Source organism: Cnephaeus nilssonii (assembly GCF_951640355.1).
Source record: "Cnephaeus nilssonii genome assembly, chromosome: 17".
In the NCBI taxonomy this organism is placed as follows: Eukaryota; Metazoa; Chordata; class Mammalia; order Chiroptera; family Vespertilionidae; genus Cnephaeus; species Cnephaeus nilssonii.
This window is the reverse complement of record NC_137088.1, coordinates 23,873,503-23,889,852: the sequence shown is the minus strand read 5'-3', so window position 1 is coordinate 23,889,852 and position 16,350 is coordinate 23,873,503. Positions and strand designations below refer to the sequence as shown.

The window sequence follows — 16,350 nt, the reverse complement described above, 5'->3', positions numbered from 1 at the left end:
CTAGGAAACCTTGCCTCTGTGGATATAGCCATCTTGGTTGGGTTAATTTGCATACTCGCTCTGATTGGATGGTGGGCGTGGCTTGTGGGTATGTTGGAGGTATGGCCAGTTTGCATATTTGTCTATTATTAGGTAGGATACTTTAACTGGCTGTACTTTAACTGTTCTGGCAGTACTCCTCTTCGGAGGAGACGCTTTTTTCTAGCTGAGTTTAATCCAATAAATTAAAGGAGAGAAAAGGTGTAAAATGGAACCCTCTATGTAAGCAGTCAGGCATGGACAGTCACAGGACACTAGGAAATGTTCTCTGGTTGTCCACGTTTTGCCTTACCAGTCAGAGGGCAGAGGCCCTGTCAACACACATTAGCCACCTCATGATGCTCCCCATCCAACCTTGGAGGTCTTACCTGTCGGTTTTCTTGATCAGGATGGCCCTGAAGATGTGCTCCAGGGGTGTCTTCTCCTGCTTGTGGGTCGGCTGCACGAAGGGGTGCAGGGCCACCAGCAAGAAGCCCTGCTGGTACAGCTCCAGGAGCTGGGCGGGCAGGTCTCGCAGGGAGGCCAGCCTCACTGCTGAGGACCGCGGGAGCTCGGCTGGGAGTGGAGAGAGGAGAGGCTCATCAGAGACCCGCCAAAACCGCCTGCCCCGCCCCATCCAAGTCCCTCTCCCTTTGCCCTTTCCTGGGGCCTGTAGGGTCACCTCTTGTTAAAAAATGAGTTTTTTCCTGTCTTAACTACTGTCTTCAAAGAGGACTTATATGCAGCTGGCTATTTTCCAGCTCAACCAGAAACATTGGTAATTGGATGTTTTAAATCTAGAGTCAATTTTTGTCAGAGGTTACCTTGAAAACGTCATTTCCACACCCCCAAAAAATAAAAAAAGGAAGAGCAGAAGGAGATGGAGGAGGTGGAGGTGACACCTGCATGCAAATATAAAATTGCCAGGTGGTAAACAGCAGCATAAACAAACTCAAAAGATAGACTGGAAGAAAGTTTCTGTGATGTTTAAGACAAAGAGGTGATTTCCTTGATGTGCAAAGAAATCACTCCCCCCTCAAAAAAAGAAGAAAAATGGGCAAAGTATATGAATAGGCAATTGCTTTAAAAAAAAAAAGCCAATCACTATTTGCAGACACCCAAATTAACTAAACATTAGAACTATGCATGTCAAAACAAATATTTTCCACTTATTAAAATTTAGATTAAAAATTTTAAGGACAGACAAGATTCAAAATTCAAAAAGTATAAGCATATATACAGTGAAAACTACATCCCAGCCCTGTCCTCTGCCTCTCAGGCCTTTTCCCTACAGCCAAGCAATATTATCCATTTTTTATATACATGTTAACCATCACCGAATTCACCCAAGTAAATATGTCTATATATCGCCCTCCCTTTTTACATAAATGGTAGCATAACAGTAACGCACCTGGCTTTTAATCATTTTAAAATCAGTTATCAGTACACTTTTCTTAGAACCCATTCAACAGTAGTAGAGAGAGCTCTTCCTCATTCTTTTTAAAGGTGCACAGGGTACCATAGTGTGAGGGACCAGAGATTATTCAAACTGTTGTTTTTATAAGTAATGCTGCAATGAAAAATATAGCTCATATAATACATATGAAAAGTAAATTCCTAGGTGTGGAATTGCTGAGCTAAAGATAAATGCATTGTAATATTTTCAGATATTGCCAGATTTCCTCCACAGAGTAGTACAGATTTACCTCTCATCAGTGCTATACAATCACTAGCTAATCTCATAGTGAGGTGTTCATATGTATTCCTCTTATTATGTAACTTGTATTTTTTAATTAAACATTTCATGATTAAATACTATCTTTAGTATTTGCCTTTTCTGTTAACTGTTCATATCTTTACCCAATCTTCTATTGGATTATAGGCCCCCCCTTTTTTTCTATTGGTTTGTAGAAACTCTTTATATATTAGGAAATACAGTCCTCAGTTGTGACACCAGTTACAAATATCTTTCCCCAATTTGTTGTCTTTTAACTTTGCATAAGCTGGGGTTTTGCCATGAAGAATTTTTCTTATGAAGTTGAATTTATCAATTTTGTCTTCAACCACTTCTGCGTTTTATGTTATAGCAGAGAGATCTGGAATTATAAAATAATTCTCCTGTGATATCTTGTAGTACGTATTTCACTTTTTTGCATGTACACTTTTGATCCATTTGGAATGTATGCAATATGAATTAAACATTTCCCCCCCCCAAGGTTTACACATTTTTCCTCATTAATTGGAGATGCCACCTTTATCATATATTACATTCCTGAATATATTTAAGTGTATGACTGTGATTCATTAATCCATTTTAATAATTTTAATTTCATATTAGTTTAATATCTGCTCAGGCTATTTCCTGAATTTTCCTATCTTCCTGTTCATTATCTGGATATTCCTGTCTATTCTTACGTATTCTTTTTTTCAGTTGGTCTTTAAAACCAGCTAATCAAATTCTCCCTCAAAAAAATCTTGTTGATATTTTTATTGGATCAAGTTCAAATTATAGCTTAGCTAAAGGAGAATGAATATTTTCATTAGGCTACAAGTACCCATCCAAGAACATGGCATAATTTTTGTTTATTCAAGGCTTTTTTGTGTGTCCCTTATGTGGACATTAAAGCTTTCTTCACCTAGATCAGGGGTCCTCAAAATTTTTAAACAGGGGGCCAGTTCACTGTCCCTCAGACTGTAGGAGGGCCGGACTATAGTTTAAAAAAAACTATGAACAAATTCCTAAGCACACTGCACATATCTTATTTTGAAGTAAAAAAACAAAACTGCAAAAACACCCGCATGTGGCCCGCGGAACGTAGTTTGAGGACGCCTGACCTAGATATTGAACAATTATCACGTTTATTCCTACTTATTTTATATCATATTGCTATTGGAATAATATAATGTTTTCCTCTTTACTTGTATGATATCCATGTGGGCAAGAACATTGGGGAAACAGGTATGCCCATCACTATTGATAGGGGTGAACCATCCTGGAGGGCAATGCCTTCAAACCTAAAAGTGCACACACCCTTTGTCCAACAACCCCACTACTAGGAATCACAACTATGGCTAGACTCATAACATGTTTTCAAAGACACATTTATTGACAAAGATTTTCACTACAGGGTTGTTCACATAGCAAAAGCCTGGAACCAAAGAGTTCTTTATTGGAGGGCTAGGTAAATACTGGGACATCCCTATGATGAATATTATGACCCACTTAAGGTAGTCATAAAGACTTAAGGTAAATCTGTTATTTGCTGATGGAAACAAGCCCAAGATACACTACTAACTGAGGAGGCAAAATATCTGACAATATTATCATATGATATTCCTATATAAAAATATTAGAAGGAGGGACATGAATACATTTTTTTTTTCTGAAAGAAAAACAAAAAAACAAAAAACACATCAATATTAGAGAGAGGAAGTGGAATAGAGAGGGGAGGATGGAAAGGTGGTTTTTACTTCATTTTGTACTTTTAATTATATTATCATCAACAGGGATCATTTGGGTGGAGGGTTTATGAGACATGTTAATTTTCTCCTCTATAGGTAAAAACAGTATTATTTAAAAGTTTTTAAATGTACTTTTAAAATAATATAATTTTAAAACACACACTTAAAAACAAAATCTAGAGGTACTTAAGAATGCTATTTAACATCAGATAGTCTAGCTCTCATTTCCATACATCATGCAAGAAATTTACGGGAAAATAAAATCTATAGCAATGATTCACCCTCACGCATCCCGGAGAGACCTCCATCAATAACAGTGACAAAGATAAGACTGGCCAGGGAAGCAGAAAAGTCTGCACTTTTCCTCTTGAAGTGTACCTTCTGCCTATGCTGCTAGATAAAAACCTGAAAGGAAGTCTAGGAGAGAACGCCAAGCCGCTCCACAATTCCCACGCACAGAAACCCTTCAGGAAAGAGGGGCCCCTGCGCCTTAGAAATGGAGACTCTTGGGCCCCACTCCAGACCTACTGCATCAGGATCTGAGCGAGCCACGTCTTCACGAGCCTCCACGAGACTCTGATGCTGAGAATTACTCTCCAGAGGGTTCCACTTTGGTCCTCCTCCAACCACGCTCCTCTCCATGAGCAAGGAACCTGGGGACCTCCGGGCATGCGTCCACCTATCTATCTCATGTCCCCACTTCACATAGCCACGACCCTGGAACTCCATGCCCTGAGAACCCTGGTGCAATTTGGGAGCCTGTGCAGGCTTCTTCCCTGGTCTACGGCGAGGGTGGACATTGTTCCCTACCTGTGCACCCCCAGGCCCAAGGTGGGACAGAGGCTAGGATGAGGTAAGTGAGGAGACGCTTGCTATAGGTGCATAATTGAGGGGCACCAACAACTCAGTAGCCACGATAAATACTAGTGAATACTTAATGCAATATGTTAAAAAGTGAAAAGGAACGCAAAAAGTCTGTAATGAACAAAATCTCAAAAATTGGAATAAAGAGGGGATCAATATTATTGATTTCTCCTTTTGTCTCAAGCTCCAATATCGCTCAGAACGGCACTGTTACTGATCTCGTCTATTAAAAAACATTGCCTCACTCGCCTCACCCTAGTGCTGGCCTGGGCCCAGCGTCTCCTCTGCAGCCTTGTCCCAGGCCCTGCAAATGACAGGAGTGGGTCTGTACGTAGGCTGTGCCAAGGGAACCAGGGCCAAGTTTCCTCGGCTCTCAAGAGATTACAAAGCAACTCAACCGAAAGGGCATAACTATGTGTGGCATAGCTGCTGTGTTTCATTCGAAAAACCAAATGAACTTTTGGCAGGCGTGTAAACTTTTAAGGAGGGAAATTTCATGACAGCCACCAAACCTAATAATGCCATGCAGCACGAAGATCCACTCTTCTTCGATGAAACTGTATAGAAAGAGCATCTGCACGCCATCAGTAAGAGACCTCAAACTCAGCCAGTCTCTACAGCTCAGTATTTTGTAAATGCTCCACATTCTTATTGCTGTCATAAAATGAAGCTTTACTAAGATTTTTATAATTTATGTATTTGTTTCCTCTTATGCATCACACTATAATAAGAAAAATTAACCATAGTTGATGTGTTGAGAAAACTTGGGATTTTAAGTTATCAGCTACGTTCCTCACTAGCATTAACCTGGGGCATGAGGAGCACTCAGTTTCCTCATCTAAAATGGATATCAAAACATCAGCCTGTCTTCCATCACAGAGTAGTTATGAAAATCAAAATGGGATGATGAGTGTGTAATCGATAAAACTCAAAACTATCACACGCAATGGTGCTGGCAGTGGTGACTGGGGAGCCAGCCAGGGGGGTTGGTCAGCTGTAGATGGAGATGACAATATGATGCTCAGGCCATTACTCCTTCCCCCACTCACACCCCCCCCCCCCGCCACCCGCTACACTCCAAATCAGAGCACTAAAAATACTAATCAATCAACCATTTTATACTTAAATGCTTCCTAAGCAAAATAATACCTTTTACATTTTAACCTTAAAACAAATTCAAGGCACTAAATTGCTCTGACTGTCCCCGGATGTGTGGGGAGCTGTGCAGGGGAGCTCCAGGGAAGAGATGCCTGTGGGGTGGGGAGAGGAGTGTCTCTGGGCTCCCATCTTCCTGACAGAGAGCTCCAAGGAAAGTGCTGTGAGTTATCTGAAGGTATGTTGGCTCCCTGGGCTTTTACTGGCACTCCACTCCAGGACTGAACCACATAAGCTATCTCATCGTAAGTTAAAATTTTTAATTTTAATTCTTCATGTTCTGAAGGGGAACACTGATGAGATCTTGTTGGCAGTGTTACTCCCCAGTCTGAGGAGATGTCACTGTTAGGGTCCAACATGGACTTGAAGATCATACTGTTCCCTCCACTTTCCAATCTGTCGTGTTCCACAGTCTTTATTCACAGTGATCGGTCTGCAAGCTTACTGGATGACTCTGGATTACCACTCAGGGAGCCCTGTCTTCATTCCATACAGGGACTTGGTCGTTGCTGTGTAAAGCCCCATTCTCCAGCTGGCTTCTGCCACCAGCCTGGGCAGGGCCTCATCTCATTTCATGACCTGGGAGACAGTCTGTACAGATCTCAAAGCTAGGAACTGGGGCTCCCAGGGAACAGATGGATAAAGAACAATGAACACCAAAGCCCCACCTCCCCAGGGGGGCGGCGGCGTCTTGTCCTTCTAGCCCGGTTATTGCCAATGGACACATGGGCTCAGTGGTGCCAGAACTTCTCATTCTTACCTCTGGATCCTCATAGAAACTCTCCTAATTTTTAAATTTGGCAAGTAATTTCCATTTTATTTTCAACCCGATGTGGTCCAAAGCCAAGATCCAGTAGGTTTTAGAGTCTGGATGGGGCATTTGAAAATGTGGAGGGATGGAAGAACCACACCCTTCTGTTCCCTGATCTTAACACAGCCGAGATGCAGTGTGAGCATCAGTCATGTATTCAAGAGCTTGCGATCCATGCATTCCCATATCATCACAATCTACATCAAAGTCTTCAAGGACACATCTGTAGGTGTTTGACACTGGCCTCTATTCCCTAATTCCACCCTTTCCTATACAGATGTAGAGATGAACAAAGAATTTAGACCCACATAATTATATTTTGAACCCCTTGGAACTCTTTTATTTTCCATCACTCAATTTGCAGGTTTTTAAAAAAAATCAAAATATATAGGGTGTGCTTGAAAGGTGTTTTGGGTGGCATCAGTGCAAAGATTTTTTTTGAAATAAGTCTATTTTTCTTCCAGAAAATAAACCTTATATAAGTAAACCATTATTCCAGGAGGGGGAAAAAAAGAAAAAAGGAATGAAAATAGGCAAAAAACAAACAGAACACATTTCTTAACACTCCTGGGATAGAGAGGATTTTGCTTTTGCTATGACAATGGTTTGTTTAGCAAAAACATTCCGCAGCCCCATTTATTCCCTGGAAACGAAGCCCTTCAGACATCTGCAGAAGAGCCAAAGTGAGATGTCTTTGCTACTTCAAACTCTATTAGTGGGGAAGTACCCGCTTCCAACATAAGGAAGAAACACTGCGTACAGCAACAGCACACGTCACCCACTCACTACAGCAGGCAACAGAGGGCTGAACAACAGCTTCTGTTCCTGTGCCCAGCAATCACTTGTGACTTTAGCCTAATTATTCAAAGTCCGACTTTGCTTTTCTAATTACAACTGCTAATGGATCTGTCAATACCAAGGAGCGCATCTAGAGAGCGGGACAGGATCTCCCTCGGGTAATTTCCCTCACAGGTGAAGCTGATAATGACATTGTTCAACCAGAAAAAAAAAAAAATTTTTTTTTCTTGGCCGCTATTTCTGTAACATCAATCTGCCTGGGCTTTGCAGTAGATCCAATTTAGCAAAAAAACACTAAAATCCATCATTTTTCAATGTGAGGTTTTTCATTGTATCAGTAAGGATTGGAATTCACTTTCTTAAAGAATGCCTGCAGGTCTTGTCTTCTGTGTCATTTCTGAATCTATGGAATAAAATGTTCATTTCAGGGCCTTTCAAATTCAGATTTATGTCATCTTTTTATTAAATAAATTCACGTTTCTGAAACTTATAAAGGATACACATATCCAGGCCCAGGAGACCACTCCATTAAAATACTATTTATTCTTTTTTTATTTTTTTAAATTGGAGTGAAATCCACCTAACACAAAATTAATCATTTCAATGATTCTGTGGCAGTTAGTACATTCATAATGTTGTGTAACCATCACTTCTACTAGTTCTAAAACATTTTCATCACCCCAAAAGGAAACCCCATACCCACTAAGCAGTTATTCCCCACTCCGTCTCCCCCAGGCCCTGACAACCACCAATACACTTTCATAAAATGCAATTTTTAACACTTTTAACTAAATCATGGATAAACTCAAGGGGGAAATCTCAGTAAGACTAAAAGTACTTTAAACTTACATAAACCTCGGATTTTATAAGTCAATCAGGGAGAAAATGACAGTATGTACAATAGATGTTTCATCATATGAGTTTTTAAGAAGCAGGCCACCGGGCCACAAATGTTAAGCATCAGACTATTAGACTGCCATGAAAACGTGTGTGTATGTGTGTGTGTGTGAGAGAGACAGAAAGAGGGAGGGGGGGGGAGGGAGAAGAGGAGGAGGAGGAACATTAGTCACTCAATGACACACATACAATATTGCATTGTCAAAAATTCACTCTCTAGGTGTTTGTAAGGAGAGTGCCCGAATAATTTCTATTGACCACACGCCACTGATCAAACCCAAATGATGGCATTATTGCTCATCTTACTAGTCCATTTTATCAGAGAAAACACAGGCTAAGTAAGATTCATCAAGAAAACTTTTTAAGAAATATCAGGCATCATGCGACTTAGATTTCACAGTGGGTTACTCAGATATTAAAGCAACCAGCTAGAGACTGCAACCAGGGTGTTAATAAAATATTCCACACACTTAAAAGTACTTTCTATGGAAAAGACACACAAAAATCACCAGGTATTCAGAATTTCTAACCAAAGTCGTCCGCACCAAATCCAAGAAGAGCTTAGCATGAGTCGGAAGGGAAGCTAGTTTATCAATATTTTGTGCCATTTTCCTAATTGAACATAATGGCAGGATAGCTAACACTCCTGGTAGTTCATTTTTGATTTTGAGAGTAGTGCAATAAACTGACTGCATCAAAGACCAGCACTAATGAGTATGTACAAACAACATGGAAATGAACCTATTTAGAATGTAAATGGGCGCCTATATAGATTTCTATGATAAAGTCTCAAGACTCTGTATAAAAGTAATCAGCACTAAAAATATTCAGCGCTTGAAATGTGGCTAGTTCGAACTAGATGTGCCATAAGTGTAAAATATAGGCCAGATGTCAATGTCTTAGCATGAAAAAAAGGATGTAAAATATCTAAATAAGTAGTTTATTTTTACATGGGTAACACATTCAAAGGACAGTGTTTTGGATATATTAGGATTAATAAAATATATTATTTGAATTAATTTCACCTGTTTAAAATGTGGCTACTAGAAAATTTGAAATTATGTATGTGGCTCACGGTATAGTTCTATTGGACAGCACTGCTCTATACCAGTGGTCGGCAAACTGTGGCTCTGTTGACTAATGAGTTTGCTGACCACTGGGATAGGGGCTTAATCACAAGGAATAACAATAGCCTGTAATTATTGGAATCGAGAGTCTAGGTCAGTGGTCGGCAAACTCATTAGTCAACAGAGCGGCAAACCGCGGCGGCTCGCGAGCCGCAGTTTGCCGACCACTGCTCTATACCATTACTTACCAATCTTTTGTTTCACAGCAAATTTTAATTCTACAATTTAATTGTTTCACAATTTTTAATTATACAAGTTACTGATTTACTTTTTCTTTTTCTATATTTCCCAATAAATAAGATCCCCCAGGCCAGAGGCCATGCTGGGTTGATTCACCAATCAGCTGGCCAACCCAGAGGGCCTGGAGAAGGCTCATAACAATCATGGTGAAAGGAAGAAGTTCTCCATCAATATGGCCACGGCCCAGATCAAGATGGCACCAGCACAGCCAAGAAAACCAGTGCTGCCTGCCACCCACACCTCCTCTGGGGGACAGTTAACCTCAAGGTCCCCACAGAGTCTGGGCCCCAAAGCAGATTGGCCAGGAGAGCAAGAGGAAAGACCCGTAACGAGCCCGAGAAAACAAATCAGCCAGGGTAAAACTCGGAGGGAACTTGGAAACCTTTCGTTTATAATGGTAGTAAAACATACACGACATAAAAGGGGCCATTTTAACCATTTCTCAGTGTACAATTCAATGGCACCAAGTACATTTTCACTGTGGTGCAACCCCCACGACCATCCAGCTCCAGGAAACCTTTTAACCAACAGTGCCAGCTGCCCGTCCCACTCAGCCTCTCGCCTCCACTGCCCAAGAAGAAGGGGCACCTCCCCTCCCTTTCGCTGCTAAGAGGCATCATAATTCACAAATGTGAAAATCTAGACACTGGGAAAAATCCAAGGTTGATAAGACAACGAAAGTGAAGGAAGGAAGATGTAAAAATTTCCCTTTGCAGAGGTGGCCAAATGACAGGACAAAGAGTGTGGTGGTATACAAGAAGTGACTGGGAGGCCCTGGCCGGGTAAGCTCAGTTGGCTAGAGTGGTGTCCCAATGCACCAAGGTTAGTGGTTCGAACCCTAGTCAAGGCACATATATAAGAATCAACCAATAAATCGTAAGTAAGCAGAACAACAAATCAATATTTCTCTCTCTTCCTTCCTCTTCCCTCCCTTCTTTCCTCTCCCTTTCTCTATAAAAGTCAATTTTTAAAAAAGTGATTGGCAATCTTAACCCCAAACAGCATAACGCATAACAAAGAAAAAAACAAACACATTTCCCAGAAAGTATTGTGCCCTAAGAGCATGAGCACCCTTCCGTTCGGCATTTACATAGGACACAAGAGAATATTACTATTTCTCTTTATCCTGAGCAATCATCATCCGTGTCTCAACTCTGTAACAAGAGTTTCACATTGGTATACCAATAAGGTCCTTATTTAGGAGAAGGTTTTAAAATTTTAGAATAACATAAAATAATGGCCTGTGGAGATTGTTGGAAGGCGTACAATTCACCATGTGCAAGACGAGTTTCAAGAGCATGTGACAGAATACATTCCACTCTCTTGGGGCTCAGCACAACTTCTACCCACTGGCTGGTTCAAAGGCACTACCTGAGACACACCAGCCCGTTCCCAACAGCGGCTTCTCCTTTTCCATGCTGCAGCAGAGACATTCCGGGCCTTCAGTGGCACAGGCACAGGCTTACAAAAAGTTCCACATGTTGGAAACGCATTTAAAGAAATAATTTTCCTATGTGTATGACATCACCTAAGGTTCAGCAGAACTCGGAGGAGAACAGGGCCAGACAGTTCTCATGCTCTAAAAAAAGGTTTCCGCACCTGCATTTCCAGCGTTGCATGGACAATTACTGCGTTCCTGCACAAACTCCCAAATGGGTGCATGGAAATAGAAAATCATACCTACACGTTGAGCAGCTCCGGCTCCACTAACCAATTTGCATGCAAAATTGTCATCAGCACTCTCCGGTTTATTTTTTGCTCGTCTAGTAAGAGATTGAGTGGGGGTGGGGGGTGGGGGGGGACATCTATGATGCCTTGGGAGGCCGACTTTGAGAGGCATTTTGGTTCCCACTGTAAGAAAAAAGGGCATTCCTAATGGTTTTTAAGGTCTATGCATGCATGTATGTCCCTCCCAGCTGCCTTCTCAGTCAGGTATTCCAGTGGAAGGGGAGAAAAGCTGGAGAATGGGGTCAAGTAGAAAAATGAAGTGAGAGCAAATGGCCAAGGGATATTCTTTAGAATAACAGAGAAGCAATATGGTTAAAAAATAATTTGTATTTACACTCAGAAAAATGTCATCTACCAGAGACAGTTGGCACAAGAAGGAAAAGGTGGATTTTAACCAGAGAGAAGGAAGGACTTTTTGGACTTGGCCAGTGAAAATTTATTGAAATGAACCACCAGGAAGTTTGCCCATGAGGATGTGATAGGCATCTAGGTGTTTATAAGGCACATTTAGGTGTTCTCTAACAGCTCCTTCCTTCTTCCCTCCCTCGTTTCTTTCCTCTTTTTGAAATGTGGCTAGTGTGACGTGAGATATGATGAGAGTATGAAATATACACAAGATTTCAAGGACTTTGCATGGAGAAAAAGAATGTAAAATATCTCAACAATAAATTTTTATTGGTTATATGTTAAAATAACATTTTGAATATTCTGGGTTAAATAAAATATATAATAAACATTAATTTACCTATTTAAATTTTTCAATGTGGCTAATTAGAAAAATTTAAATCGTTATCTATGACTCACATTATATTCCTATTGGACAGACCTGTTCTAGAATCTTTTGTTTTAAATTTATTTCTTTGCTTAAACTTATTTACTTTAAATTTATTTCAGTCCACACGAACATGATCCCTTCTCTACCTTTATTGAGGTGCCAATTTAATTCATTACTTAGCATCTTTTAGTTACAGCTATGAGTAAGGTCACCTCTTTTCCCAAAATAAACCTGTAAGGCCGAGGACTGGGGAAAAGCTGCCAAAATATGTAGAGTGTGGGATCAAGTGAGTAACCTTCCTTCAAGGATATGAAGTATTTTCTTTATACTCGTCACTATTCCAAATTAGAAGGGAAGAGCAACACTTCTTACCGCCTCCATGTGTGAGGTGTGGGTCCCTGAGACCTTGGAAAGCCTGATCTCGGAGAATTTCTAGTAACACCATCACACCAGGTTCTAACGTGTTTACCTCTCTGGAGAAGGTGGGTTCACAATCTTTTCCTGTCCCTACTCCGTTGGCAAGTCCAAACACCGTCCTGAATCGCACCTCCCACCCCGCGCGGGGAATCTCAAGTTGAGAATCTCGGCTGCGACTCCCTGCTCTGGGCAAAACTGGAACCAGCTGCCAGAGGCAAGCAGCCAGCCGGCACCCCGGCTGAGATTACTCAGATCCGAAATATCAACAGACAGTGGACCCTTCAGTCCGTTTTGTTGAGTCTCTGGAAGTGCTTTGTACTGATTTTCCGGGTGATTTATGGATGTTACATTCCAGAAATGCAAATTCTCCTTCTTGCACTTAATAAATGCATCCGTGTAGTCTTCATGTTTCGACTGAACAGAGCTGTCTCCCTTCCTGGGCTGCCTTGCCTCTGCGGGTGGGGATGGGAGCTTTGTGATAGCCCACATTTCCACGTATCAGTGAGAAGTGGGCATCGTCATTGCTTTGTCATAACTGCAGTGTAGTTTGTCTGAACGTAAATGATGCAGACCCTACTAGGCAAAAAGAGAACAGAAATCTGGAATTGAATTATAAGGTCGAAAGCTGGTGATGCATTAAACCTGGCTCAGGCGAGAGGTGGGGTGTACTGCCCGAGGTTCAGGCTCTGAAGCAAGGTTACCTGGGTTCAAAACTCAGTGCCAGGATGTGAGGGCGATCTGGCTGTGGTAGGTGTTACCCCATTGATCGCCAGGGTTCATTTGGCTGACCTGGCTGGCTAGGTGGGTGTCCCCCTCCTCCCTCACCGATCCATGTGCGTCCCTCCCGAAGCTGCGCGCTCGGTCGAAGAGGACGACCTTCCCCCCAGAGGAGAGGACTGGTCTTCGGTCAGGGGTACACGAGTAGCTGTGCTCCCCTGCTAGAACCTCCAAACAAGCTCCCAAATCTCAGTGCCAGCCTTTACTAACTGTACAACATCACGTGAGTTATGAGCCCCAATTTTGTGTGTGTCGGATACAAGCCCGCCTACCTCATTGGGCTGTCATGAAGATTAAGTGAGAGAATGCACAGAAAGCACTAGAATCGGGCCTGGAACCCATACCCTTCTATACATGGGCGCTGCTAAAACCCTTATTGTCAATTTGTAATCGTTAATAACCCTAATCACCTCCTAACTTGTTACCAAACATGGCAGATCCTTATGTCTGTAAGTTGATCCTTATGTCTGAACCCACTCCAGCTCTCTGGCAATATTTAGTTTTCACGTATGACTTTCATTTCCCAGCCTAAGCCGCAGGCCAGCATCCCCCCCCCCTCACCCCCGTGACCCTCTTTTCAATGCTGGTGTAACTTCTCTTCATTTCTGAATGTGAACCAAAAATGGGTCTAGAACATCAGGACTCAGAAAAAACAGGGGAGGCAAAAGGCATGTGGAAAGGCTACTATCGCCACGATTTGCACCAGACTCTACGACAGACTCCTGTAATGCTTAGTAGACAATGGGGTATGAGGAGGAAGGGGGTGAGGGCATGTCTGCAGACTCTAGAGCAGGGGTCCTCAAACTTTTTAAGCAGGGGGCCAGTTCACTGTCCCTCAGACCGTTGGAGGGCCGGACTATAGTTAAAAAAACAACTATGAACAAATTCCTAGGCACACTGCACATATCTTATTTTGAAGTAAAAAAACAAAAAGGCAAAAACACCTGCATGTGGCCCGCGGGCTGTGGTTTGAGGACGCCTGCTCGAGAGAGCCAGTTCTAGGATATGGTACCCAGAGGATGAGGACAGCAGAAGGCCCCAGTGAGCTACATAAACCACATTCCAAAAGGAGCAAGAAAGTGCGGGAAATGACGGAGAAAAGAGGTGGAAACACATGAGAATCCCTGCAGAGCCTTTACCACAGGGCACACCAGGACAAGGCGGATGACGAGAGTGTGGCACCGAGGAAGAACCTCAGGCAGGAGATGTGACAGGAACAGGTCACCTGCACCCTGACTGTGCTCCGTGCTTGTCTTGAATCCACTCCAAATTTATAAAGTTAAGTGCACAAAGAGAACATGTTTCTATGAAAGAGGCATAAACCCAGGGATAATTTCACTTTCTTTCCTCACCGACACTCCCTAAATTTCTCTACTAATTGCCACCAACAAGAACTCCCATCCTAAATTCTCCTCTCACCTCAGGCCTGCCCTGCCTGCAACTCTACTTGGGAGCATGTCAGGTCTAACATTTTAAATGAAAAACATAAGCCCTAAAAGTTGGTCCTCAGCTACAGCAAAGAAAGGGCGGCTGAACAAGATAGTATCTGGCCACACCCAGAAACGCAGGGAGCAGCTTCAGAGAGGGAAGGCAGGAAGGTTGGGGACCTGAGGCCGCTACTCCGCCAGGGCTCAGGACACGCCTCCCAGAGCTCTCCCACTGCACCATGATGCTGAGGACCTGAAGTCCACCAGCAGCGGGTTCAGGTTCGTGTCTCCCCTATCTGTGCTGCCTCAGGTGTCCTCCACGGGCAAACGGTTTTATCAAACACCACCAGGTCGGCATCCCGGCCTGTCTCTAACTGCTCCTGAGTCAGGACAGGTCCTCTTAACCCAGGATTAGAACGAAAAGTTTGACAAATGCTAAAAAAAACTAACCTAGTGTCTGTTCCACATCAGAGAAGGTTATTTTGTCTTCTGTTACCTTCTTAGGAGAGTCTCTATTCAAGTCTTTTTCTTTCTTCTTCTTCTTTTTTTTTTTTTTTGGTCCCATAAGGAAAGAAAACCAAAGAAATGGCTGGAAGATGAGGGATAACGAGCTGGTAACAAAAACAGGCCCTAAGTGTCAAGTTTGCAGGGCCCTAAATGATGGTGCTGATAGTTACTGCTTGGTTTGGTGATGGTGATTGCAAGGGGTTTCTGGGACACCGCTGGGGAAAAGTTAGATGAGTCCTCTTTGGGAACAAAAGGTCCTGCAGCTCCAGAACTCTAGGCTGGAGAGACAAGCCTGAGAATCATCTTCCTTGATGACTTTTTTAGGTTCCACCAACAGTCAACACTGCTTGGATCCGTGTTTTCTTGGAAGGCCAGTCACAACAAACCCCTTTTAAAAAGTGGAATGTTTATTTTTTCAATGATTTGGTAGTGTAATCATGATTGGGGGAAAATACATGCAACAACATGTTTACTGGCACGGAAGTCTATAATGGGGGAATCACAAAAGTAAGAATAGCTTCATAGTGATTATAAATAACCGTCATTGAACAGACTTGCTCAATTTCAGGATATGACACGTGAAAATAAAGCAAATGTTTAAAAGTAAAGCCAATCCTGTAAGATGGGTATTAGTCCTTGATTTGTTACACATGTTGTAATTTGTTTGTCTTTCCACTACCTGGAAGTTTCTACACTGTCTTGAGATCAAAACTGTAAGGTTTCTGGGTTACATGGCATATTTCGAAAGGACGAGGCCAATATCTCTACATATTAAACTCCCTCTGTAGTTAAAGATGATGCCACTTACCCCTAAGATAAATGCTTTGGACTGGGTTTCTATCTATGTCTATAAGTTGTATGCTTGGCCTCTAGAATAATCCCTCTTACACACCCCCCCCCCAATTCTATTCAAATTGAGAACATAGATTCCTCCTTGTGTTCATGCCTACTACTATCTTTTTCTTGGTAATTCAAAAACATGCTGTTGGAACTTTAGAGTTGAAGGGACCCTCATTTTACAAAAAGAAGAAACTGAGGCTTCCCCGCTCCTGGACTCCCAGGATTTGGGCGCCCACTGCAGAGAATCAATACAGAGTTGTGGTCTCCAAAGTCAGCAGGGCCCCTGGCTGCCCGTGTCCCGTGACTCCCCCTCCTAACTGGCCGAGGAGGAATGACTGTCCTGAACCACAATTCATCCACCCCGCGGCTCCACCAGCCATTTCCCTCCCCGACAGCCTCCATGTGTCCCACACTCCTAAGTCTCCGTCTCCTGAGCAACAGACCCACATCAGCAGCTGGTTCAGAAAAAAGCTCCATCTGCAAATCCCACAGGCGACTGAAACTCAA

The 16,350-nt window shown here is 42.5% G+C and overlaps 1 protein-coding gene across 1 annotated transcript in view; it reads right to left on the bottom strand.

Moving 5' to 3' along the window:
• RFTN1 (raftlin, lipid raft linker 1) overlaps window positions 1-16,350 on the bottom strand; it is a 173,851-nt gene that overhangs the window by 105,439 nt on the left and 52,062 nt on the right. The window contains exon 3 of the mRNA XM_079794541.1: window positions 408-594. Within this exon, the coding sequence (XP_079650667.1) occupies window positions 408-594 (187 nt within the window). The remainder of the gene's footprint in view (window positions 1-407; window positions 595-16,350) is intronic.